Source organism: Orbicella faveolata, unplaced genomic scaffold (assembly GCF_042242905.1).
Source record: "Orbicella faveolata isolate gen_17 unplaced genomic scaffold, um_ofav_v1 contig_27, whole genome shotgun sequence".
NCBI lineage: Eukaryota > Metazoa > Cnidaria > Anthozoa > Scleractinia > Merulinidae > Orbicella > Orbicella faveolata.
The window spans coordinates 5,740,799-5,767,948 of record NW_028301555.1 but is presented as its reverse complement, the minus strand read 5'-3'; the positions used below and the strand labels follow the sequence as shown (position 1 = coordinate 5,767,948).

Below are 27,150 nucleotides of genomic sequence, written 5' to 3'. Positions count from 1 at the left end.
TTTATTACTTAAGCACTATTAAATCTGCGATAGACTAGCATCTCGTCCAAGGGAAGTAGAATTACTCCTAACCGCTTCATGCTACAGAAACCGGGATAAGCTCCGGCAGCTATGAGCCAGTCGGCTCCAAGGCTTCACTTTGCTTATGCCATATTGATGAGCCTCAAGCTTCCCTTACGTTTGGATTAATCTAACTGTCAAATCGAGGCAGCGATCAACATCTTCCCGAACAAACCCTGGGTATTTGACTACTCGATGCGCTTTTGTGTTGGGAATTTTTCCACACATTGATGGGGTGGGAGATTTGGCACAATATGGAAGGGGTAGGGGGACAAGTGGCCTCTACATCAAGCTGAAGGATTGTAGAAGAAACCATGAGACAACGCGTTTATGTCGTGCATCAAAAACAATACTCGTCCCAAGAATGGGGCTGTACAGTGTTTGACAGTAAATTCAGGATCACACTAGTCTAACTTGTGAACACTGATTCCTTACAGGCACAGTCGAAGCTGAAATCGGTCGTCAGGAGGTGACTTTTTTTGTTTTTGTTTTGTTTTGTTTTGTTTTGTTGTTTATTCCACTTAAATTCCTGGATACTGAAACGAGCACAACGGAATAAACTGGGTTCACTTGTCATATGCGCAGTCTAAAGAGTCATCGCTAAATTCGCTCTGCAACAAGGACTTAATCTATCAGGTGTAATGAGGATGGATCAATGAAAAACATGCAATCAGTCAATGGATCAAATTTTCAGCCATCTGAGATGACTTCGATTACCCGTCAGAAACTGTAACAACTCTGTTTAAAAGATAGATAGTTCTACTAGACCTTTGGTCAAGGTAAATAAAACAATAATGGGTGTAACATACTGAAGTAATAACAAATCGCCTTGTTTTAATTAAAACACTGTCATGCCATGAAGCAACGAAAGTATCTAGATTGATTCGTAGCCTCCATGCACTAGATGCAACAGATCAGTGTCCACGGTATGTTTCTGAGACTTTAAAGCGCTTAGAATTAAAAACATAATGAAAACTGTTATCCTGCTATAGGTATCCCACAGACATCCAAGGCCAATTTACATGCAAAAGGTTCCCCGCCTAACCTAACTGCTCAAGCTAATGTAATATAGCTAAGTCACTTACAAGGGCACACACTTGGAAACAGAAAACCAGTACTTAGCAGAGTTGTCCAGTTATGGGACATTAAAAATCTAGCGTGATCGCTCTGTGACTGAACAACAAACCAAGAGTCCACGTAGTACGGGATGTTTCCTGGGATTAGTGGCGTTTTCAATCTCTCCTCACACTGAGCTCAATCTAAATCTAACTCGGGTATCGTGATGTAATCGAGTTTACGTTTCAATACTTCTTTAGAGTGCAGAATTAATTGGCTAACATGATCAACAACAGCGGCCATGATGTAATTCTCAGGGACCCTGGAGAGCAACGGCTCGATACGCTGTTTTAAAAGAGCAAGCCCTTTGTCACTACCTTCGTTCACTGTAACATCAGCAACGTCTTTAAGGAAACCTGACGCCTTGTACTCCGGAGAAATGGCTTTGTGAATATTTGGCAAGCTTGAGTTGTCTTCTTTAGTGTAACAAGAAACAAGCTCATCAAACCATTCAATAACAATTTGACGAAGAGGAACCTCCTCGACTTGTTGTTCACAAAGCCCTTTGTGCTCAGACTCGAATTTCTCTTTCGTCTCGCAGGTTCTGATGTAGAATTTACGAGCTAACAAATTTAGCTCCCCTTCAAGAGTATTCAGTAACTTCTTAAAGAAAGCTTCAAACGCTTTCCATATTTGGATCAACCTTCTGTAGCCACCTTCGTCAAGCTCTGTGGTGTTGAGGTCATTGATCATAAACCGGCGAGAGCCACGTCTCCCCAAAGCTCCAAAAGGGAGGTTATCAATGTTTAAAAACATTTTGTTCCAAACAGCAGTCGGGTTTTTTCTAGCGAAGAGGCTTGAGATCATGTAATCCACCAAATCTGTCATTTGTAAAGCCCTGATTTGTTGTTTTCTCTTCTTGGCGTCCTTTTGTGTGTACGCCAATTCCAAACCCTTGATCTGATTTAACATGTCTTCCAGGACACATTGGCGCAGTTTGTTGTCGTGATTAGCCACAGTTAGTAGATTTTGCCCTGGTATGAAGAAATTCGGAATTGTCTCCGTCTTCACACCTTGCAAGGCCAGCTGTAAAGCTTGAATTGTCCTTTGGGCCCTACAATTTTTATCCCAGCGATAGCGGTCCGTTACGAACAGCTCTGAAAGAAGGACGGTCTTCAACAGGTATGATGGAATCAAGGTCGAATCCCATCCCAGTTTCTTCGATATCTCATCTCTCATGACTTTCAGGAGTCGACAGCATGCTTTAAAACCGTCCGGAGAAAAGGCCAGAATTTCTTTTTCTGCCATGGAAAACGAAATACGCCAGCTGTCATATCCAGCGGGAACAACGTGGAATCCGCACTTTTGAAGAATTGGATCTATTTCTTGGGAACACGTTGTCAACTCAACGGGGAGCTTGGATTTGTGATAATCCAAAGTCAGTGTCAAATCCACTCTTACGATTAGATTTCTATAACTATTGCCGCCTTGCCATTCAATGTAAAGTGTTGTAGCCGGTCCGTGACTTTCCGAGTACATCACAGGCGAACTTTCTTGGCCATCGATATTTCCCAGTAGCCCAGAATACACAGGCCACCATATTTCATTAAACACGTCTTGCCCTACTCGTTTGATGACCAGTCCTTCAGGTAGTCCGGCGTCACTTAGAGATGCATTGACAAGCTTCTTGAAGAAACGGGAGATCATATGTGGGTTGAAGAAGCCTTCGTCATCTTCGAATTCTTCCCACTCTTGTTCAGCAAGGAATAGTTTGACGTAGCCTTCGCCTTTGTTGCATGGACGAAATAATGGTTTGTCGGTGAGTGAGTCAATTCTGATCATGAAGTCGAATTCATCTGGCTGGCAAACCTTTGTTCCTTCGTAAACACTTCCGCTCTTAATAACAGTGCTCTGAAATCGCTTGTCTCGCTTTTCCACCTCCGCCAGAATGTTGGTCAAGAATTGCTCGAGTTTCTCTCGAATCAATTCGGCTTCGTTTTCATCTTCAAACCTTGCCTTTTTCTCAAAACGTTCCACAGTTTAAGCCATGAAGACGCAGTTCCACTATTTCATTTTCCCTTTTTTCACCGGAATGAGTCACGCGCCAAACATACCCTTTCTTTCTTGGAACAAGAAAACAAAGAGTAACGTTTCTGTAAGTTGATATATTTCATATATTACCCTATTAATATTATACTTTGGAACTGACCTGGCCTAATGAGGAACAATGAAATCAATGTTTAACCAAATAAGACTAAACTAAACTAGACTATATTAAATGTACTACTCAAGAGAATAGCGAGCGAGTAGTAAAAGTTATTCCAGCATTAATTCAGACAATAACAATCACCTGACGTTGGCGCGAGAGCAGTAAATTAAGATGCAAATTGATCGTTAGTAACGCTGTTAATTTATATATATGGGTTATTAAATTATTGACCGAGAGCGAGGTCAAGGGGGCTGGATGTTGGCCAAGTTCTTTTTCGCTTGTTTATGCTGAGACTTTGTGAAGCAGTTTAAACCTAAGAACTAGTAGGTCGTGTCCTATGATGATTTATCAAATTTTATCAACGTAAAAGGCAGGTATATAATGTACCTGCTCTAATTTGTTAGACAGTCCACAAGTTTTTATATCTTTGAGTTAGCACTAATCACGTCCCCCAATATGTCCCCCGGTGTGTGCCGACTTAAATTGTGTTTGACAATTCATCGACCATCTCTAAGCATAATTTCTTGCATTATTACTTAAGTACTATTAAATCTGCGATAGACCAGCATCTCGTCCAGGGGGAGTAGAATTACTCCTAACCGCTTCATGCTACAGAAACCGGGATAAGCTCCGGCAGCTATGAGCCAGTCGGCTCCAAGGCTTCACTTTACTTATGCCATATTGATGAGCCTCAAGCTTCCCTTACGTTTGGATTAATCTAACTTTCAAATAGAGGCGGCGATCAACATCTTCCTGAACAAACCCTGGGCATTTGACTACTCGATGCGCTTTTGTGTTGGGAATTTTTCCCCACGTTGATGGGGTGGGAAATTTGGCACAGTATGGAAGGGGTAGCTAGGGGGCCAAGTTGCCTCTACAGCAAGCTGAAGTATTGTAGAAGAAACCATGAGACAACGCGTATATGTCGTGCATCAAAAACAATACCTTCCAAAGAATGGGGCTGTACAGTGTTTGATAGTAAATTCAGGGTCACACTAGTCTAACTTGTGAAGACTGATTCCTTACAGGCACGGTGGAAGCTGAAATCGGTCGCAAGGAGGTTTTTTGTTTTATTTTTTCGATTCCACTTAATATCATGGATACTGAAACGAGCACAACGGAATAAACTGGGTTCACTTGACATATGTGCAGTCTAAAAAGTCAGCGCTAAATTAACTTTGCAAAAAGCCCTTATTCTGTTAAGTGTAATGAGGATGGATCAATGACAAACATGCAATCAATGGATCAAATTTTCAGCCATCTGAGATGACTTCGATTATCTGTCAGAAACTATAAGAACTCTGTTAAAAAGATCGACAGTTCTACTAGTCTAAAAATGGGTCTAACATACTGAACTAATAACACAGTCAAGGCATGAAGCAACGAAAGTATCTAGATTGATTGGTAGCCTCCACTTGATGCAGTAGATCAGTGTCCAAGGCCTGTTTCTGAGGTTTTAAAGCGCTTAGAATTAAAAACATAATGAAAACTGTTGTCCGGCCATAGACAACCCGCAGACATCAAAGGCCAATTTATATGCAAAAGTTTCCCCACCTAACCTAACTGCTCAACATAATGTCATGTAGTTAAGCCACTTACAATGCACAAACTTGTAAACAGAAAATGTCTACTTAGCAGAGTTGTCCACTTATGCATGTTAAAAATCTAGTGTCATCGCTCTGTGACTGGACAACAAACCAAGAGTCCACGTAGTACGGAATTTCGCCTGGCATTAGTGGCGTTTTCAATGTCTACTCACACTGAGCTCAATCTAAATCTAGCTCGGGTATCGTGATGTAATCGAGTTTACGTTTCCATACTTCTTTAGAGTGCAGAATTATTTGGCTAACATGATCAACAACACCGGCCATGATGTAATTCTCAGGGACCATGGAGAGGAACGGTTCGATACGCTGTTTTAAAAGAGCAAGCCCTTTGTCACCACCTTCGTTCACTGTAACATCAGCAACGTCTTTAAGGAAACCTGACGCCTTGTACTCCGGAGAAATTGCTTTGTGAATATTTGGCAAGCTTGAGTTGTCTTCTTTAGTGTAACAAGAAACAAGCTCATCCAACCATTCAATAGCAATTTGACGAAGAGGAACCTCCTCGACTTGTTGTTCACAAAACCCTTTGTGCTCAGACTCGAATTTCTCTTTCATCTCGCAGGTTCTGATGTAGAATTTACGAGCCAACAAATTTAGCTCCCCTTCAAGGGTATTCAGTAACTTCTTAAAGAAAGCTTCAAACGCTTTCCATATTTGGATCAACCTTCTGTAGCCACCTTCGTCAAGCTCTGTGGTGTTGAGGTCAAAGATCATAAACCGGCGAGAGCCACGTCTACCCAAAGGACCAAAAGGAAGGTTTTCAATGTTTAAAAACATTTTGTTCCAAACAGCAGTCGGGTTTTTTCCAGTAAGGAGGCCTGAGATCATGTAATCTATCACATCTGTCATTTGTAAAGCCCTGATTTGTTGTTTTCTCTTCTTGGCGTCCTTTTGTGTGTACGCCAATTCCGAACCCTTCATCTTATTTAACATGTCTTCCAGGACACATTGGCGCAGTTTGTTGTCGTGATCAGCCACAGTTAGGATATTTTGCCCTGGTATGAAGAAGTTCGGAATTTTCTCCGTCTTCACACCTTGCAGGGCCAGCTCTAAAGCTTGAATTGTCCTTTGGCCCCTACAATTTTTATCCCAGCGAAAGCGGTCCGCTATGAACAGCTCTGAAAGAAGGACGGTCTTCAACAGGTATGATGGAATCAAGGTTGAATCCCATCCCAGTTTCTTCGATATCTCATCTCTCATGACTTTCAGGACTCGGCAGCATGCTTTAAAACCGTCCGGAGAAAAGGCCAGAATTTCTTTTTCTGCCATGGAAAACGAAATACGCCAGCTGTCACATCCAGCGGGAACAACATGGAATCCGCACTTTTGAAGAATTGGATCTATTTCTTGGGAATACGTTGTCAACTCAACGGGGAGCTTGGATTTGTGATAATCCAAAGTCAGTGTCAAATCCACTCTTACGATTAGATTTCTATAACTATTGCCGCCTTGCCATTCAATGTAAAGTGTTGTAGCCGGTCCGTGACTTTCCGAGTACATCACAGGTGAACTTTCTTGGCCATCGATATTTCCCAGTAGCCCAGAATACACAGGCCACCATATTTCATTAAACACGTCTTGCCCTACTCGTTTGATGGCCAGTCCTTGAGGTAGCTCGGTGTCACTTAGAGATGCATTGACAAGTTTCTTGAAGAAACGGGAGATCATATGTGGGTTGAAGAAGCCTTCGTCATCTTTGAATTCTTCCCACTCTTGTTCAGCAACGAATAGTTTGACGTAGCCTTCGCCTTTGTTGCATGGACGAAATAATGGTTTGTCGGTGAGTGAGTCAATTCTGATCATGAAGTCGAATTCATCTGGCTGGCAAACCTTTGTTCCTTCGTAAACACTTCCGCTCTTAATAACAGTGCTCTGAAATCGCTTGTCTCGCTTTTCCACCTCCGCCAGAATGTTGGTCAAGAATTGCTCGAGTTTCTCTCGAATCAATTCGGCTTCGTTTTCATCTTCAAACCTTGCCTTTTTCTCAAAACGTTCCACAGTTTCAGCCATGAAGACGCAGTCTGACTATTTCATTTTCCCTTTTTCCAACGGAATGAGTCACGCGCCAAAGATACCCTTTCCTGCTTGGAACAAGAAAACAAAGAGTAACGTTTCTGTAAGTTGATATATTTAATATTGCCCTATTAATATTATACTTTGAAAGTGACATGGCCTAATGAGGAACATTGAAATAGATGTTCAACCAAATAAGACTAGACTAAACTAGACTACATTGAATGTACTACACAAGAAAATAGAGAGAGAGTAGTAAAAGTTATCCTAGCATTAATTCAGACCGTAGCAAGCACCTGACCTTGACGCGAAAGCAGTTAATTGAAAAGCAGATCGATCTTTTAGTAACGCTGTTCCTTCATATGTATGCGTTAATTAACAAGCGCGAGGTCAAGATGGCCGTATATTGGCCAAGTTCGTTTTTGCGTGTTTATGCTGAGATTGAGGACGCATTTGTAAGGGAAGTCACGCCAAACTGGGCCAGTCTGCCCGAGCGTACCGTAGTATGGAGAGACTAAGAGTAGTATGGATCACTCCCCGCATCTCCCCAACCCTCTTCTGGTCACAATCCAAGAAAGCGGCATCGAAAACCTGGTCTATCGAGCGTTCCGTTCGAAAATGACGCCTATACTGCAGGGTATCTGAAATAGGGCAGTGAATGCCGCACGTCTCCGCCAAAAATCCAGCCAAATGGCTTCAACGAGCCCCACGTGGGATGTTTGATTTTCCTTGTGTCAATGTATTACAACTGATTTGTAAAAAATGTTGGACAATTTCCGTTGTTTGTGACCCTGCGTCATGTGTTTTGATGGCAGGCATATTCCTTGGCTTGTATAACAGTGCATTGATCAATTCCTGGTGTTCTGTTGGTGGGATGTTGATAAAGACTTACTTTAAAAAAGTTAGTAACATCTTGTGGTGAAGGTCGGTAACACCGAGTTTGATTTTGGGAGCGCTTATTAAAATAAAGTTTACTTTGTGTTAAAACGGTTGTGTTCGAACCATTGTTGTTCTTCATGTATGCAGAGTTTTCCGGGAAAGTGCGACGTGAGCATATGACTGAAGAAAAATAGTTTCACCTGACACTCTTTGAATTCTTGGCTGACAATTCAAGCTCTATATAGAAGGGAGAGCAGGTACGCGGAATAACCCTAAGACCTTCATTTAGGCAATGTATAACCTTACTGCAGTAAGCTTGAGCACTTCTAGCCAGTGAACAACAAGATAGATTAATTATCAACAGATACAGAATGATGTTTTGCATACTTGTTACGATTACGATTAAGACGCTTTTTTCGAACATTTCTTCGAACATTTCCGCCGGTAAATTCAGCATGACTGAGCCATGATTTGATTTAAAAGGTAAAAAGCAGTTCTGGAAGAGGACATTTATGAACAACTGCAAACACTGCTATCACAACGTACTTTGGTTTACAAACCAGTACTATGATCAAATGACACCGTCGTATTTTTCTTCGCTTATAGGAATCGTTTGTGCAAATTTGGAAGTAGACGCTAAAGACAGTCAATTATTCTGATCTAACTGAAAGGTAGGTGCTCTAACTCACACAGTTACGAAATGAGCGAATACGATAGAAGGCAGACGTTCTCAAGTACCTAAACCTAACTACTCACTTTGACTTAAAATCAGTAAAACAATCAGTGGCCGTTACTTGGAACAACATTTCTGACACCTTAAGATTCTTGAACACAATGTCATATTTTTACAAAGCTGTAATAAAAAACACTTGTCCGTAAAACAGGAACAGTCACGCTATTTTCCTACAAGTTGATAAAAACAGGAACATGCAATTATCTGCTGTTGGTCATGCAAGCACAGACTGAATCAAATTGTTAGAAGGTCAAATGTCTTGATAGCAGGCATATTCCTTGGCTTGTATAACAGAGCATATATCAGTTCCTTCAATCAGAAAACTATTATCTTATAATTCAATAAATTTCAGCGCTTCTCGACTCTGCAGATTCACACAGCGCTTTCCTTTCACCACAAATTACGATTTAAATGTCTTGAAATTTATAGCGGCCAATAAAAATTTCGGAAAAGGAGTACAATCTGGCGAGCTTTAACCAAATTTTCGAAATATTTTTACTTGAAATTTTCATTTTCCTTTTGGAGTTCCCGGAATTCGGTTAAATTATTCGCAGTTCGAAAGTTGAACAATTTCCGAAATTTCCAGACATTTTCGCGCCATATACCCCGTTACAAAAGTTACGGAACTCTTGGTTGAATGTCGGAAAGCGTGCCATACCGTAAAATGCCGCTTATAAGCCCCTCCGGTTATATAAGTTCATCTACCTGTAAACAACAAAATATATCTTCCCATTAAAAGCCCCCCTCTGGTGTAAAATGATATGAGCTCGATTTATTATGCCATTTTTTGAAGCTGAACGAGTATAAGGAAAACGTATTTCGATCAACACGGTAACTCATTGCGAAACGGTTTTTTACATTCCGCTTATAAGACTCTCCGTTTAAAAGCCTATTCAAATTCCCTTGACGAAGTTGTATAAGTCTAGGTCTTATACAACAAACTGCTTATTAATTAAGCGGCAGTTTGCCGTAGGTAGTGCTGTCAGTTACAAACAGGAAATTCTGTAGACTTGTTGCTTGTGTACAGAGGGATAATCAGAGAAGTCGGCTTTTCTAAGTAGGATCCTTGTTTCAGATTAGTTTGAGGTGGTAAGTTCGTAGGCTGTAATTTTATCGAACGTCTCTGGACGTTGCGCATGGCTGTGCCATTTGGCCAATTTACCTACACTGCTTTTTTTTAAAACAAGCTACGTTTGTAACTTAGCGGTATCATGATAAAATGATGCAGTGGTGTGTTTCTGTGTCTCACAGGAATCATGTTGCTGAATTTAGATCTCGACACTAAAGGCAGCCAATTATTGCAGTCCAACTGAGAGGTAAGTTCATCCATTCACACTCCGAATTTAATTAAACTGAGCGTTTGCTTAACTAATCAAAGTAGCTATGAGCTACTCAACTTGGAAAATGGACCTTCTGTAAGCAATTTTGATGCTACTGAACTGAGTTTTTAATCCGTAGGTCATATATGTTTTTTTATACACTCTTTTTTATATATATATGTAAGACTATTGTTTTTTTCGGCCCAGACTGAATATTCATATTATTCGGCCGATTTAAGGCTGAAAATGTTCTTGTGAATATCCTTATATTATAGCGGATGACATTCTGTTTTAATGACTTTGTGGCGTTGAAGTAATTTTGGAGCCAGACTGCAGGCAATAAAGTCTGGTATGACACACATAACTTCTTGGAAAAATGTTTTTGCAATCGGCCATACGGCTAGTGCTGAGTTTGTTGTTTTTAGGTTAGTTTTACCGTTTAGCGAAAAGAAGAATTTTTGTATATTATACAATTATATAACTGTATTCTATTTACAACTTTTCAACACATGATATGAGTTATGGCGGTGCGTGACACAGAGCTACGATCGGATTTGTCGAAATATATATACTTATCTCATGAGTTTTAGTCTTTTTAGAAGTTATAGCATCAGGAAAAGCGCTTATGTAAAAGATTATTTGTTCAGTACAAATAATCAGTCGCCTAGATAGCCCAAGTAAGTTCCAGATGTTTACATTATTTTCTAGCCGCCATATTGGTGTTCCAGGATCTAGGTACACCAGCATGGCGGTTTCATCCTGCCTTACTGGCTCTGTAAATTTCTGCGAAATATTTCGACGAATATCTGAAGTTTGGGAAAATGCCCAGACCTAAAACTTGGAGAAGTGTCTTCTTCAATTATTTCATATAACATCACTATTTCTTAGCTTTATCGACTGAATGGTTTTCCATTTGTATACTTTTTGTTTTGCGTGACAGCGAAAAGCGAAAGGCCGGAAATGACAAGACAATATTATTCAGCTGAAGATTACGTGAAAGTGTGCGGAATTTATTCAACGTTTAGACCTTCAATCAGGCAACGCGTATTACTTTCCTGCTCTCATCCATGCAATTGTGGATTCTTCTTAGGAAGTCAACGAATCAACTAACCCGAAAACGAATCCTTCGTCAACGTAAACCTTCCTCGTTCTTACATACCTGTGTTATTTGTTGTGGTATGTGGTCCCCGGCTTATAAATGTCCACAAAAATCAAACGAAGTCAAATTTCTTCCGCAAGGCTGGAAAACTCAAATTCGCTCGTCTTTTGCATGTAGCTTGTCTCTAACCAGAGTGCAAATAGGCTGTAGTTTTTTTGCTTTTTTTTCCCCCTTGAAATAGTTTTGTGTTTCCGAGAAAAACGACGTCTTCGATTTAATCTTCAGACTCAATTTAGCGACTCCCAACTGGGCTGAAATTCTACCATTTTCATTCGATTTGCATTTCGCAACTGTTGAGCATAGAAAAATTTGTAATACAACTAGCTTATGTAAAAACTTTTAATTTCAAGAACATTGGATGATCACTGTATCGGCACTGTATGGGGCTTCTTTACGGGCAAAATTTCGAACGTGAATACATCATCGTTTTGTTGAATTAATTATTGTTATGCGTAATAACTATTTAGCCATAGGAGAGATTCCAGTGTTCAAGTTTTGGCAAATTACTCCGTAATGATCACAACAGTGCTTGTGGTGTTTTGTCGAAATCAGGTCGGATGTTTTATTTTTAGTTTCACACTCGTGGCTTTATGGATATAGTTTTAACAAGTTTCATTTTAATTTAATTAAGTATTTATGTAATTTTTTGTTTTGAACAATAGATCTGAAGAACTTACCTTCATGCCGCGATGGATGCCGATTCAATAATTAAACTTGGGCTTCGATCAAGAACACTGCCTGGAGGCATTGAACTATTTTTGGTTGTATTCTTTGGGATATCATTTATTGCTTTTCTGAAAAGCACCTACAACAGAGAGACATTCACTTGTGAGCCCGAAACCAGTTCTATCACCAAACAACTCTGCTATGACGAGTACTCTTCTGCAATGAATCAGTGGTTTACGCCCCTGTATTTTGTTGTTTTGGCTTACATCGTTTTATCTGTCCTCTCGATATCCTTCATGCTTTACGGTGCTTTCACTCTTCGGGAACTCAAACGCGATCAGCAAAAGAAACCGGACCGTTTCAGGAGGGTCTACCTTCTACATGTATGCTGTCGACTGATTTTTATTCTTGTCATGATTGGGATCTTCTGTGGCAACCAGACCCTTATTGTTCCTAAGACGTACAAGTGTTCAGAGGCAGCTGTCGCAACACCGACTCCAATCAACCAGACAGAAGCTAATTTGCATTGCCATGATCAGCATTACAGGGAAAAATCAATTTCCAACATTGCCATCATTGTCATTAAAGTGTTCATTATGATTCTCTGCATAATCGAATTAATTCAGGTAAAATTGATAGCTCTATTTATACACTTGATATGAAATTGGGTTGAGTGTATGACGTCATCAGTCATCTCATTTGCATATTTTACACATTTTTCAAACTTAAATATCCCCGGAACTAATGTAGACATTTGCAAACGGTAAACGGAGTTTTTATTTTTTCATGGAATTCTATGTGATAAACCTAAAAAATCGAGGGGGAAAAATTTGATCATTGTACCATTTTAAAATGGCTTTATAAAAGCCCTGATTTAAAACCCATCAGAAAACTGTCCCGCAGAAAATACATGGCCAAACCATGTTAGAAATGAGCCGCATATCGGATCAGATATGATATGCCGCTCAATTTTAACATGGTTTGCATTTTCTGCGAGACAGTTTTTGTCTGTCCGCAGTGTCCTTATCGCGACAACGACATGATATTTTGGATTTTGCTTAAAGTCCGGGATCACGGTTCTTACATGTGATATATTGGCCAATCCGCAGACATTTGGACTTGAGTTTCATCTGAGGTCATTGTCATGTGTATTTAGGGCCTGATTACATGGCGAATTTCAGCCCGGCTAGGGGGGCTGAAATTTTGTTGCGATTACATAACGAATTTCAGCCCGGGCTGAAATATTAGCCTCGGCGCCAAATATGAAATTGTGTGCGAAAATAAAGTCTCCAGAGAATCAAAATGGCGCTGAGAACACGAGTAGTGGTATGGGCTAGTCCAGTACGAATTTGACAGGTAGTGTGATGCAAATGAAAAAGTATTGTTATGGAAAGGAGTTCTATTGTTTTCTCGAGTTTGACGTATCCATGGTAACCAGAAGCCCCGCCCCCTTTGACGTCATTAATCTCGTTTCCGTGTTGACCGAGTAAAAAGCCTGGTTTCTAAGATAAACAAAGTAATCACGCAATTTTAAAGTTAACCATTAACTTTAATATCAAATGTTTCCCTAAAATTACAGGACAGAACCGTGTGCAACTCCCTAGTGGATTGCGCTCACCTTATGAATGAAACTATTTACAAAAGTGTTTCCAAATGGCACAACAGTTCAATCATGTCCACGTCCTCATTTGTTATTCTTTCATAGCCATAGGGATATGTTTTGAAGGTGTAGGGATCTATCACTCGGTTTTCGTACACAAGCTGGTACTTTTTCGTCTGAGAGATTGTGGTCAGTGAGTACTCTTTGGAGTTTCGGACGATGTGATAAAGCTTGTAAATATCAGTTTGTCGCGTTTTCTCGAGAGGGCGTTGAATTTCGTCTAAAACATTTTGCCGCAACACTTGATAATTTAACTGCTTGCCACCTTCACTGTTTAAAGAGATTCCCCTCACTTTGCATTCTTCTTTTTCTTTCTTCGTGAGGTAACCATAATTTTTCGGTCCCGGGGACGCAAATTCAGTGATGAAGTCGTCTTCTCCCAACTCGTCCTTGAAATCACCGAGAAAGTCGTCAAGGGGAGGATTGTTTTCATGAGGTAAACTGGAAAAGATAACGCTGTCGGTGTCTGTGTACTGTACTCGTTCTTGTAGCATGCCCAGAGCTGCATACAAACGAAGTCGAGCCCAACATGTCGTGAAACAAGCGATGAAAATGTTGAGGTTTGGTGAGACAGGTTCGTCATTCGATTTCAGTTTATAGTGAATTTCAACGATGTTTTCCGACAATACACTCACGTAGCAAATGTCATTTGCATCACTTTCATGGAATGCACTGAACCTCATAGGATCTCCGAACTCTTTGATATGAGTTTTGTTGGTGCGCTGGCCAAACTTCCCCCACATGGAATTTAACATCATTTTTGCAAGGCTACGTTTGCCGGGATTCTTTTCAATGTTGTTGCGGTTGAGTTCGATGTCCTCTTTCGCTTTGTAGGATCTCAGATGTTCTTGCTGTTTGACGGGATCATCGCCTACATGAGCTGGCCAGCCGCTTGCCTCCTCTTTAATCTTTAACCATGTATTCACATAGTCTTTAAAGAGACCTTTCCTCGTTTCAGAAAAATGCCACACTTCGTGAATGTAAGTTATTTTGTAGCCCTTCTCAACTGTTTTGTTCAGTTCGGAGGTACACCATGTACCTGTAATTTGTCTTTCACTGTCGCTGTGACTGCAAACCCAGGACCGTTGTAGCATTGGTTTTTCCATCTCTTCTTGTACACAGGCTCTACATAGCGGGAATGTTAGTTTACCATTTTCACGCAGCGGAAGTACTGGATGAAACAGTTTTTCTGGAGATAAGATTGTGACCTTGGCAATCCCGAAGTAATTTTGGATGTCTGTGTCTTCCGGCTGAAATATAATTTCAGGGTGGCCGACAGGATACTCAGCATTCTTATTAATGAACGGATAGAGAGATGTAAAATCATAGTAATGAATCTTCTCTCCTGAGGCGATGTCAGCCAGTTGATAGAGTTTGCCCATCCAATCGGTACAACAAATCTTTGTTTACCAACTGGGCGCTTTTCTTGGATCCGTTCATTAGAGATACGGTAGTGATTGAATCTTGGGAAGAACTCATCACGATGTCTCGATGAATTTGTGACATCTCATACATCCTTCGTCCTTTAAAAGGTGGCTGAGAATCCTTTGATCGTCCGAACTGCCTGGATGTAAATCCAAGACCATGTATCCGAACGGACGTTCTGTCAAACGTTGAAACGTGTCTTGTAAAACTTGCCATTGGGTGGGAAATGCCTGTAACAGTAAATTTCTCATGCCTAATTGATCTCGTGGATTCTTGAAGGCTACGACATAGTGGGCGTTTCTGGAAATACTCTTGGCATATTTCCCCGGCGGAAACATGTCTTGGCACAAGTAGAGCACGGTGACGTTCTGATGGTGAGAATGTTTGGTGAACAGATCCAACACTCGTTTATCGTTCCCTCCTTCAGCCATTAGATCGTCCAACACGAGTCATCCGCCTTTAGGAAACCACGTTTTCAGTTGATCTGTGTCGGGAACGCCTTCGTGAAACTTGACCCCCTGTTCTTTCATGGGCTAAAACCCGTCTTGCCACACTTCGTAACAATAATGTATTTGGGAGGGTGGGGTATGAGACAAATCGAGGTTGTTCAGTAAACGTTTAGTGGTAAACACAGTCTTGCCACACCCTGAAGGACCCACCACCAACAGACTGGAAGGGGTGTGAAATCGAAAAGACTTGCGTCGTTCCATGAGTCCAAATGACCAAACGCGCATGGGCATGCTACTTTTGATACCGCATGGAAAGGAAAAATTCCACCCAACGGGGAATGGAGCCCTGATCTCTCGAGTGACAGTCGAGAATACTAACCATTGTACTACAAAATCATCACACGGAAAATGAACGTTTTCAATCGTATTTTAATGTCAAACCAACAATCATTACACTAAATATCTCACACCGCAACGAGAGGTGTCCTGGTGATGTTTCACTTTACACACTTTATCCCATTCTAACTCTTTCTCGATCAACTTCTTTAACATCTGGCCTATTTTGTGATCGTTGTCTACATAATCATGTTTCGAGAAACGCCTCAAGAACTCGTTCATGCTTTGACCTCTCGCTCTGTCTTTTAAATAGAACAAGGCGTAATCACCACAGCTTTTACTGTAAATCGATTGCAGAGACTGTCCATTGTAATTGACATGTTGCCATTGACTTTTTAACCAGTCTTGCAAAGGCTGTGTTGACTTGTAAGTCTCTAAAGGTAGGGCGTAGCTGTCCATCACCTCGCACACATTCCCACTATGGGTCCAAAGCGCCAGCCAGTGTCGGCCCGGTCTATCATGTGGATCTGTGTTTACAATGTACCCACGAGGTTCTTTCTTGATCGGTCGACGTGGTAATCGATCACAAGCCACCGCACCCGTAAAAGTAAGGTTTCAAAATGGCACCCGCTTTCGCCAAATGATCCAGTTGCACGTTATTCAGAGGTACTTTTTCCATTAGCGTTGGTAAATGTCGTACAACACGGCTTTGTTCTTGTCTATTTCCAAGAGTTTTTCAAACTCTCCGTACAAGATGACTGTGATGTTGTTACCTGGTGCGACACCGAAGTTCAGCACGATCTGTAACTCTCCTGACTGCTTGGGGTTCAACACCGGACTGTCCAAACATCCGTTGGCTGCATTGTCAAATACAAACAGTGTGCAATTCTTGCCTTGACCCCAGTCTTCGCTTCTGACCATGTTACCTTAATGTTTGCACAAACATCCTGTGGCTTGTAAGAATCGATAGTAACCTCTCAGATCTTGGGTACCGTCGTTGTGCACTAGCTCCAGGGTCTCGTAAGGGTACTCTTCTCCCCTGACCAGTTGCCTGATGTTACTCACACCAAACTTTTGAAAACATAATGGGTCATGTGCCACAGTACCATTGAAGGCTTCTGAAAGCACAAGCCCAACGATGACTCTGTTAGGAATTCTGCCTTGAAATAAATTGTTGCACTCGTATCTTTGCTGGTTCCCTTGCATGTTGAAGGTCCTGATTTCACTTCTCACGGTCGGGTAAACCACTATGGTTCTGTTGACGTTCATTTTCGTCATCAACTCTCGTGTAATCATATCATCATCCCTGATTTGACAGGTTTTTTCTCAGGGGAGGAGATTGTTAATTGATTTGACTACCGGAGGCGCCAAACTGGCGGCCGCGCCCCTTGAACATGAGACAGAGTGAAGCTGTTACAGTCTCCCTATTTTTTCCGCCAGCCGTGCCCTCCACCACCCCTACCCACGGACATTTTGTACTCTCCCCAGTTTCGCTCGCATCAAGAGACCAAGATGGCGGCCCGTCGAACTCAACGATCGACATCCACGATCTCACGGAAAAATAGGGGACTGTGAACAGTCTAATTTCGGCAGGTTTAAGTTAAGTTCATCGCCGTTCGCAATCAAAATGTCAGGAAACCAGTTACATTAAACGAATTGCTGGTTTTCAGTGTCACCCAATTCAAAATAGATCAAAATAAAAATCAAAACCGGTCAATAGAATAAGTCCAGAATCTGGGAAATGAAAGAAGGTAAATATGCAAAGACTCTCGCCAAAATTCTGGTCACAGCAATTTTTCTTATGCGAGATACGCGGAGAATTTTTTTACCCAAATTTATAGAGATTTGTATGGAGACGCCATGCTGGTGCCCATCCGTATGGGCACCAACATGGCGGCCGGAAACCAACAGAAACATCTGTCGCTGAGTTTTGCTACAAAGAGTTCAAGGAACCGTCTAAAACTTTAAAATAATACTTTTTCTAAGACATGAACTGTTCAGATAGCCAAGTTCCCCGAAATTAGTCACTTTTTTAAGCATCATGATAGCTCTCTAGGCCGTCATGTAAATGCCGCGTCACGCAAAAGCTTAGAAATTCAAGCGTACTGTATCACAAAACCAAGAACCCATTCGGAGCGAAAATTTGTATGAATATTAGTTTTCAGCTGCTCTTATACATCATTAAAGTAAAATCTCAAGAAGATCAATAGTTTTGTAGTTCGAATTTTGTGACGTCATGTGAAAACCAGCTATTAAAGTCTTTTTCTTTGCCATATAATAAACATCTTATTAACCGAGCTAAGTCGGTCTGTATGGAAGAATCTTGACCTCGGTCTCGTGTCCAGACCTCACTGCGTTCGGTCTGTACTCACGACCTCGGTCAAGATTCTCCCATACAGACCTCCAGCTCGGTTAATAAGAGCTAAGTAAAATCAAAAGTGAAAGTGCTTCTGAAAGGGAAAACTCACTACCCGCTTAATAAAATAGATAGACAACTTTCCACAGCTTATCTTGTTATACTAAACTTTTGCTCAGTTCTCGATTACCAACTTTAAGGATTCGAATTTTGCTATCCCTCGAATTCAACACAACTGATGGAAAAACTGGCGAAGTCTCAATGTTGTAATATCAGTCGTGGAAAGCATGCATTCCACCGCGTTTGGCGATTATGAAGTTAACAGTCTTTTGCAAATTAATTGACACTAATCTTGATCAAACTATATGCGATAACTTCAGAGAATTCAATAACATACATTTAAAACAAGATTGACAAAATAACGTCAACATCGACGCAGATTATAAACAGTAAGTGTTGACTAATCAGATGATTAACTCCGCAAACGTGCTATAAACGTAAGGAAACCGGCAAAAAAAATGACAATTTTCCGCTAATTTTTCAAAAACATCAACTGAGCAACAAGCAGTACCTTTATCGGCCTCAGGTGAAAATTGTGCGCTCAAGAGACGATAAAACTGAATGCGTTTATGGAAATCAATGCGTCGGAATGCATTTCAAGAAATGTTGAACAAGATTGCTGCATGGAACCCACTGACCCCGCGCAACGCCTTGGAGCAGCCTGCGAAAAACTTGCGTCAACACAGGAAATTATGAACATTTTATCTGATAAATAAATGTATTCACGCAATTGTTTTGAGAGACATAGCCAAAATACAACCCAGAAAAAAGAGATCTTAAAATGAGGCGAAAAAAAGGTAATTTACAATTTTCGATTTTGAAAAAGTGTCCAATATTGATGACGCAAGTAATTCAAGTGCGTGTATACAAATCTGAAAAATGTGGACTGATTTCTTTGAAATTTGATTCTGATATTTCTGGCATAATGAGCAACAGGTAACCAGCATATAAGGGAAGTTTTTGGTTGCTGGCATGGAGGATTTGGGCCTCACAGCCAGTAACAAAGTATTAATATTTCAGTTGAGGAAAGGTATCAAACGCGTGCGTTTCACTCTGGCACCAGCTTAACCTCGCAGAAAGCTAATATCACGAGTTAGCCAAGGATAACAAACCGACCCACAAACCCTGCTTTGAACAACGAAATTTCACCCTAGGTTTGAGATTTCTACAGATTAGCTCTAATCCAAGGTTAATGAAACCCTCTTTTGCACAACCGGACTGTGAAGGTTGTATATAGTCTGAAGAAGGCTACCATTTTCTCGACTCGCAGCCAAAAAATCTAGACACGCAGATTGATCAGAAACCCTGAACAATACTTTAATGGTCCTGTCACTACCAGTGACGGATTTAACATCTTTGCTTGTTTACTGCAAACGTCACCTCAATACTCTTAAAACGAATATAGGTCAAATTAACCTGAATATTCTTTATATTCTCCATAATCTAAACTACTTTCGAAGTGCGCCGCACAAACATGTCTAGATAATTGCAACGGTCTGACACATCAAAACAACTCAGCATTGTTCAAACAAATTTCCGAATACTGCATGTGTTCAGTTATGCACGTTACTATCGAAAAACTCGAAAAAAAGCTTAGAACTGGATGTTGGTATGTTTTAATTTGCAACGGACGCTCTTCTCAATGCAACTACAGAAAAGAGTCGACCCAATTCAATATGAGAGTCAAAGAAAGTTATCAAATTTTTGTGTAATTTTCTGAATTCTCGTAATTGACGGTCTTCTGCCACTTTCTTGACTTTCCTTAGCTTACTACAAAGTGCATAAGGTCTCTATTGGAGAATGTGAAAAATCATCACGAGAAATAGATATGACATTCATTACTGAACATGATTAAATGAGCATGCATTTCTTGGGCATTACAAATTTATACACATTTTCCAACGGGCTATATCAGTGTTACAAAAGTCCGAAATAATAGATTTCTGCTAAAGACTTGCATGTGAGCGTTTTAACCAGCCAGGCTCGATACAAGAACACAAGAACACAAGATCCACAGAATGCTTCTTTTAACAATGTATTATAATTATGAGAAATCAAAAGTGAAAGTGCTTCGGTTGGCATTAAACCCTACAACCCATGCTATCCGCCTGATAAAGTAAATTGAGAACCTTCCAAATTTTCCAGTTTTCTAGCTTTGTGAATTCGAATTTTGCTTCTCCTCGAATTCATGACGACTTTTGAACAACTGGCAAAGTCTCTATAATATCAGTAATAGCAATCATTCCACAATAGACGCATTCCACAATAAGTGTTGGTCTATTAATTATGAGAAGTCACAAGTCTTTTTCAAGTTCATTGTCACTCAACTTGATCAAAGTATTAAACTGCATATGATAACCACAGAGAATTCGACAACATACATTTACAGCAAGATGATAAAGAACGCAAGCATTGAAAACAGACCGTAAACATTAGATTGTTCAATGATCAGTTGATTAACTCCCCATCTCTTAAACAAGGTATAAACATAAAGAAACCCTGCAAAAGTACAATTGCCTGTTGATTTACCTCAAAGAGACATCAACTGAGCGACATGCAGTACCTTGATCGACTTGATCGGCTCCTGGCGAAAACTCTGCCGCTAGATTAATACGATTAAACTGAATGGCGCAATGTCGGTGAATTTATGGAAAGCGGAATATGCGTCGGCGTGCATTCTCAGAAACGGTTCACAGGAAATTCGAGAGAATGGAACAAACTGATCACGTAACGCCTTCGGGCATCCTATATAAAACCTAAAACTAAAGTCGCACAAGGACCAAATTGGTCCACAATCATAGTTTCCGTATCATTCATTAACTGGAAGCATTACTATTCCCACTCGAAGGGATGTTTGGTCACTGCTGGATACCTTACAGCACTTATTATATCCAGTGAGACAATGGGCCTCCCACAAATATGGCTGCATATAATTACAATGGTCCGAACAAGACAATTCAGCATTCTTTAAGTGATCTAGATTCGAAATTGAAATTACCGAATACTGTATTCAATTTCCACACTAATCTCGAAAATAAGCTTAAAACTGCATGTTCGTATATTTCAGTTTGCAACGGACGGCGCTCTCAATGCACCTACAGAAAAAGGTCGACCCAACTCAATATGTGAGCCAGAGGAAGTTGTCAAATGTGTGAATAATTTTCTGAAGTCTCGTAATTGGCGGTCTGACGCCACTTTCTTGACTTTCGGTAGCTTAATACAAAGTGCGTAAAATATCTCTTGGCGAATGTGAAAAATCATCACTAGAAATAGATGACACTCATTACTAAATATTAAATTTCCTTTCTGTTCATAGTTAAATGAGCTGCATTTCTTGTCCATTTTCACTATTCCTTAATTTTATACACATTTCATTACTGACCATGCCAGCGTTACAAAAGTCCGAAATAATAGGTTTGTGCCCCGACTTATGCGCTTTTTAATAAGCTATTCTCGATTCAAATCTCTGCAACCCACCGGGCTGGCTTTTTGTACATTGTATTATAAGTATGGAAAAGCAAAAGTGAAAGTGCTTCAGTAAGGGAAAACTTACTACCCGCTAAATAAAACAGATAGCTAATTTTGCAAAGCTTACCTTGTTAAACTATACTTTTGATCAGTTCTTGCTTACCAACTTTGTGAATTCGAATTTTGCTCCTCCTCGAACTCGACACAACTGATGGAAAAATAGACGAAGTCTCAATGTTGTAACATCAGCATTGGAAAGCATGCATTCCAAAGCGCTTGGTGATTATCAAGTTACCAGTGTTTTTCAAATTAATTGTCACTAATACATACATTGAAACAAGATTGACAAACTACTGATTCTGTAACAACGCCAACATTGAAAGCAGACTATAAACAATAAGTATTGTCTTATCAGTTGATTAACTCCGCAAACATGCTACAAACCAAAGGGAACCCTCAAAAAAGGACAATTGCTCGCTAATTTTTCAAGAGACATCAAATGAGGAACAAACAGTACCTTTCTGGACTCTAGGTAAAAATTGTGCGCTCAATTGACGATAAAACTAAATGATTTTATGGGAATCTATGTGTCGGAGTGCATTTCAAGAAGCGTTGCACATGAATGGAACCAATCGATTACGCGTAACGCCTTCGGGCAGCCTGCATAAAACTTAGACAGGCTCTCAGTAAGTCGTCGTCTCCAAATTCGTCAACACGGAATATTATACACATTTTACCCGATGAATAAATGTATGCATGCTATCAATTGTTTTGCGAGACATAACAAACAACTTTCCAGAAAAAGAGATCTTAAAATTAGGCGCCGAGAAAAGGTACTTTACAATTTTCGATTTTGAAATGGCGCCAAATTATGATTGCGCAAGTAATTAAAGTGCGTGTATGGAAATCTGAAAATCGCGAACTAATTTCTCTGAAATTTGATTTCTGACATTTCTCGAGTTAGCCAAGAATAACGAACCAACACACAAACCCTGCTTTCAACAAAGTTTCACCTTGGTTAGAGAATTCTACAGATTAACTCTAATCCAAGGTTTATTTAACCCTCTTTTGAACAACCGGACTGTGAAGGTTGACTTTAGCTCAGTTTTCGTTTGCCATCTTTATGAATTCGGAATCTCCTTCTCTTCAAGGCACTGCCAAAACTGGAGACGTTTGAATGGAATTCATTGGCCGTGGAAAGCATTCCTAAACCTGCATTACGCAGTATTAGTTGATTATGAAGTTCCATTCTTTTTCATGTTGTCTCTAAATTTGATCAAATTGTTAAACAAGATACGATAACTACAAAGGAGTCAGTACGTGTATCTACGGATTGCAAGAACGCCAACAAGTGTAAAGAGTAGTTGTTTATTGATCACTTGATTAACTCCGAACCTCTTAACCATGGTGTAAATTAACGTCAAGAAAGTCGGGAAAAAGAGCAATTTACCGCTAATTTGTCTCTATGAGACATCAAATGAGAGATATACGGTACCTTAATCCACTCCAGGTCAAACCTGCGCACCCAATTCACGATGAAACTACATGACTTGACGGAATCTATGGAAAGCAGATTGTACGTCGTACATAACGAATGGAACAAATCCGGGGGGGGGGGCACTGCCATATACGGGCTATATAGGTATGTGCCGCTGTGAAGGGTATGGTTTTCAAGCAGTTTACTCTAGGATAGGGTATATAAATCAGAGCGTTGGGTCTAGAATAGGGTATCATTTTTCACAAAACTGACTAGTTGGTTGAAGATTTTATCTAGACTAAGGAAACCAGGAATTGCCACTCAAAAATATATATATAAAAAAAATCAAATCAGCAAGTTTAAATTTACGCAAATCAGCCTCAACAGTGTCGATAGATGGGGGATTTGGGGAGTTTACTCTAGTATAGGGTAGCAAAATTCAGCTGAACTAGCTCTGGTATAGGCTAAGGGTTCCATGGTCCCAGCGGCACATCCCCACCCAGAAATTCCCAAAGTACCTCCCCCGGGGGAACAAACTGATTACGAGTAATGCCTTCAGGCATCCTGCATAAAACCTAAAACTAAAGTCGCACTCGGACCAGGCTGGTCCACATTGCCAGTACTAATCGCAGTTTCCGTATTATTCAGAGACTGAAAGCATTGCTACTCACTCTCGAAGGGATGTTTGTTCGGCACGTCGGGATACTTTGCAACACTTATCTCCATCGAAACAATGCACCTCCATAAGCTACATGCATGGCTAGATAATTACATTGGTCTGTCACCAGACAGCTCATTGTTGCTTAAGTGAAAAGATTCGAAATCGAAATTGTTGAGTCGATTTTCAATCGTGACTATAATTCCAAAAATCTGAACTTGGCGGTCTTCTAAATGTACCCAGTGAAAAAAAGTCGATCCAACTCAATATGTGAGTCAGAGAAGTTGTCAAATTCTCGAGTAATTTTCTGATGTCTGGCTGCCTAACACGTTTTGCATCAGCGAGGCTCGATACAAGAACGCAAGAACACAAGACCCACAGAACGCTTTTGTTAACAATGTATTATGACTATGTAAGATCAAAAGTGAAAGTACTTCGGTAGGCGAAACTTACTATCTGCTCGATAAAACTGATAGAACGTGAGACTTTCATATAAATTCATCCTTTTGAACTAAACATTTGCCCAGTTTTCCCATTCTTTTTCGCTTCAGCACAAATGCAAAACTGGCTAAGTCTTTTGTTAGAAGTGGAAAGCATTTTTGAACCCGCGTTTCGCAGCCTTTTTTGGTTATGAAGTTACTAGTCTTTTTCAAGTTGCCACTTACCTTGACATAAGAATTGAATTACATACAATAACTTCAGAGAATTCGTAACATACATTGACAATAACGTTGATAAATTATACTGCCTGGCAAGAACGCCAACATCAGAATGTAAGCAGTCGCAGTTTAAAATTTATCAGTTGATTAACTCCGAATCTCCGAAACATGCTATGAACGTCAAGAAAGTACAACTGACTGCTAGTTTAGCTTAATGAGACATCAACTGAGGGACACACAGTACCTTATAATCGGCTCCAGGTGAAATTTGCGTACTCAATGGAGGATAACACTGGATGAATTAACGGGAATCTATGCTTCAGTGTCCGTGTATTCCAAGAAGCGGTACACAAAGAATTAAACTGATCACGCGTAATGCCTTCAGGCATCCTGCGTAAAACTTAGACAGGCTCTTAGTGAGACATCGTCTCCAAATTCGTCAACACGAGAAATTGGGAATATTTTAGCCCAATTACAGGCATGCAAGAGAAGGCACGCAATGTGTGCGAAAGTCAGCGACTTTCCAGACTAAATTTCTCTTTGTAACGCAAGTAAACGCAAGTTAAAAAGAAGCAGAGGGAGTTGCGAATAAATGCTTCCAGCTTTAGTGATGAAGCTTTTAAATGAATTTGCACCAGATTAAAAGTGTAAAAAGTTAACGTTTAAAAACGGCACATCTTAAATATTTAGTAGTACCAAAGTATCATCCTTGTTCTTACGATGTGATCAGTTGTGATGTTATAGCGATGTTTCGAATGCGCTCTGCTAGTCTTCATCAGGCGATTGGGTCATTGGCGACAGCATCGTGAGACAGACGACATTTCATTGTACACTGCAGTATTTGTCACTTTAATTATGATGGTATATTTGTATGTGTGTAGGTTAGGGGGAGGCAAGGAAAAGTGATCTAAAGTCATACTACCATATAGACAAGTATGGATGTTAATCAAAGGTACACGCACAGCAGTTGGTTGAGAATTAAAGGACTGAGTAGCCTACGAAGAGGCTCGGTAAGGACGGAATATCGGATATGTAGACATGATTGATCATCGCAGTTATACACACAATTTAAGCAGTTCTGAAATTAAATAAAGCCTGATGATCAATCATGTGTTCATAACATTCTCCGCAGTCCAAATATGTCAATTTCATATATTCATTTGTATTCTTCAATATCTACGGGTATATTACAAACTCACAATGTGGCCAGTTCCCAATTGGCTTGATATATAGTTCAGTTGGTAGAGCACTGCACCGATATGGCAGAGGCCATGGATTCAAATCCCGTTCTGGTCTGAGTTTTTTTTTCAGGCTTTAATTTCACAACTGCTTAAGTTGTGCGTTTCACTGCGATGATCAATCACGTCTTCATACAAACAACGCCGTGAAAGCACTTTTAAAAACAATGAACACGCACAATTGGTTTAAAATTGCCCATGATGATTTCTTATTTGCCAGTTGCACTATCTGCCTGGAACCTTAAGCCATGTGTCTTCTTGTAAAATAAAAAAACAAAATTTGCTAATTTTTTTCTGGGTCTGCGCAGCATGGCCTCAGTAGTGTGCCATCGATCGATAAACCCCAGCAGTTTTGCAGTGGACTTCCGGTGCATCCAAATTCCTGCGGGCGTTTAATTTAACGTCAACTGTGGCCTTTCTGGCAAGGAAAACTTTCGTCGCTGGTGACGATTATGAAATCGTCGAAGAAGGTTACAAGACGGGACATGGCCACTATTACATGTACGTATTCAAAATGAAGAAAGTCATCGGAGTCTGTCCGTGGGGTTATCCCACGGACGAGATTTGCGTTTATTTCTCATGGAAGGAATCGTACGGCGACAAATTCCGCGTCATTACGGCGTATCCGTTCTCCAGAGCTTATCACGTCTTCTTGAAGCAGAGAAAGCAAGGTATGGCCACCTTTTAAAATCCTACAGACTTTATGTAGGTAAGAACCAAACGGCTCTTTTAGGAGCCACCACATTAATAAAAGTCAATGGTCCAACATGCTTTCCCCAGTTCTTTTAATTTTGTGCTCGAGCACGTGGAGACGCGCACTTATTATTCACAAAATCGATTATCGATTATCAAAACTGCAGCGTCATAAAATTCAGTTTGACAGCGTCCTCAAAATCAACAATGAATTTGATTGATGAACCACTCTTGGCGGCTGTTCGTTCTATTGAGAACGCGGACCAAGACAACGATTCTCAAGAGGTAATAAATATAACTTGAAATTGGAGTACATGTCGGGCGAATACAAATCCGTACCGTTATTTTGAAATGGGTCGTTGAAATTGAATGGAAAAGATAACTTCATACTTTAACTTACATGATTTAATCAGACCTAAAATTTGAAGACGGCTAAGGACTTTGAAAAGAAATTATTTTGATTTTGAATTAGGTCACTGAAATTGAATGGAAAGGATAAGCCTTTGTGCTTTTCAATACCACTACATGTTTTAATCACAACCTGGAATTTCAAGGAGGGTATGAGCATTCAATAGAAGTTCTTTTGATTTTGAATAGTCACTGATAATGAATGGAAACGATAATGAACCTTTGTGTTTTTTATATCAATACGTGATTCAATCAGACCTGGAGGTTGTAGGCAGTTACGGTTTTTGAAAAGAAGTTCTTTTGATTTTGAATAGCTCGCTGTAATCCTTTATATCGGGCCTGGAATTTGAAGGCGGTTACGGTTTTTGAAAAGATGTTCTTTTGATTTTGAATAGCTCGGTGTAATCCTTTATATCAAGTCTGGAATTTGAAGGCGGTTACGGTTTTTGAAAAGATGTTCTTTTGATTTTGAATAGCTCGCTTAATCCTTTATATCAGGTCTGGAATTCGAAGGCGGTTACGGTTTTTGAAATGAAGTTCTTTTGATTTTGAATACCTCGGT

General features: G+C 40.2%; 4 protein-coding genes, 1 long non-coding RNA gene and 1 pseudogene across 6 annotated transcripts; 1 reads left to right on the top strand and 5 right to left on the bottom strand.

Annotated features, from left to right (window-relative positions):
• Nucleotides 1-869: 869 nt before the first annotated feature.
• LOC149107317 (uncharacterized) lies at nucleotides 870-3,506 on the bottom strand. Its single transcript, XM_089296714.1, has one exon. It carries the CDS (start codon nucleotides 2,956-2,958, stop codon nucleotides 1,315-1,317), a length of 1,644 nt encoding a protein of 547 aa, XP_089152840.1. The 5' UTR covers nucleotides 2,959-3,506; the 3' UTR covers nucleotides 870-1,314.
• Nucleotides 3,507-4,371: 865 nt separating this feature from the next.
• Nucleotides 4,372-24,760, bottom strand: LOC149107312 (uncharacterized). Of its 2 annotated transcripts, none has more exons than XM_089296712.1 (2): nucleotides 24,494-24,760; nucleotides 4,372-7,013 (listed from the first exon to the last, which is right to left on the bottom strand). In XM_089296712.1, the coding sequence occupies exon 2, from the start codon at nucleotides 6,940-6,942 to the stop codon at nucleotides 5,092-5,094; it is 1,851 nt and encodes a 616-aa protein (XP_089152838.1). In that variant the 5' UTR covers nucleotides 6,943-7,013; nucleotides 24,494-24,760; the 3' UTR covers nucleotides 4,372-5,091. The 2 variants fall into 2 exon arrangements, with proteins under 2 accessions (XP_089152838.1, XP_089152839.1); XM_089296713.1 differs by lacking the exon at nucleotides 24,494-24,760 and adding an exon at nucleotides 11,713-11,792.
• Nucleotides 9,824-13,007, top strand: LOC149107316 (uncharacterized). Its single transcript, XM_089296716.1, has 2 exons — nucleotides 9,824-9,873; nucleotides 11,698-13,007. The coding sequence occupies exon 2, from the start codon at nucleotides 11,725-11,727 to the stop codon at nucleotides 12,361-12,363; it is 639 nt and encodes a 212-aa protein (XP_089152842.1). The 5' UTR covers nucleotides 9,824-9,873; nucleotides 11,698-11,724; the 3' UTR covers nucleotides 12,364-13,007.
• LOC149107315 (uncharacterized) lies at nucleotides 14,840-15,316 on the bottom strand (annotated as a pseudogene).
• Nucleotides 15,789-16,492, bottom strand: LOC149107314 (uncharacterized). The gene has a single exon (XM_089296717.1). The coding sequence runs from the start codon at nucleotides 16,490-16,492 to the stop codon at nucleotides 16,250-16,252; it is 243 nt and encodes an 80-aa protein (XP_089152843.1). The 3' UTR covers nucleotides 15,789-16,249.
• LOC149107313 (uncharacterized) lies at nucleotides 19,280-24,485 on the bottom strand. Its single transcript, XR_016209372.1, has 3 exons — nucleotides 23,604-24,485; nucleotides 22,951-23,015; nucleotides 19,280-21,663 (listed from the first exon to the last, which is right to left on the bottom strand). It is a non-coding gene; the product is annotated as an uncharacterized LOC149107313 (long non-coding RNA).
• Nucleotides 24,761-27,150: the final 2,390 nt, after the last annotated feature.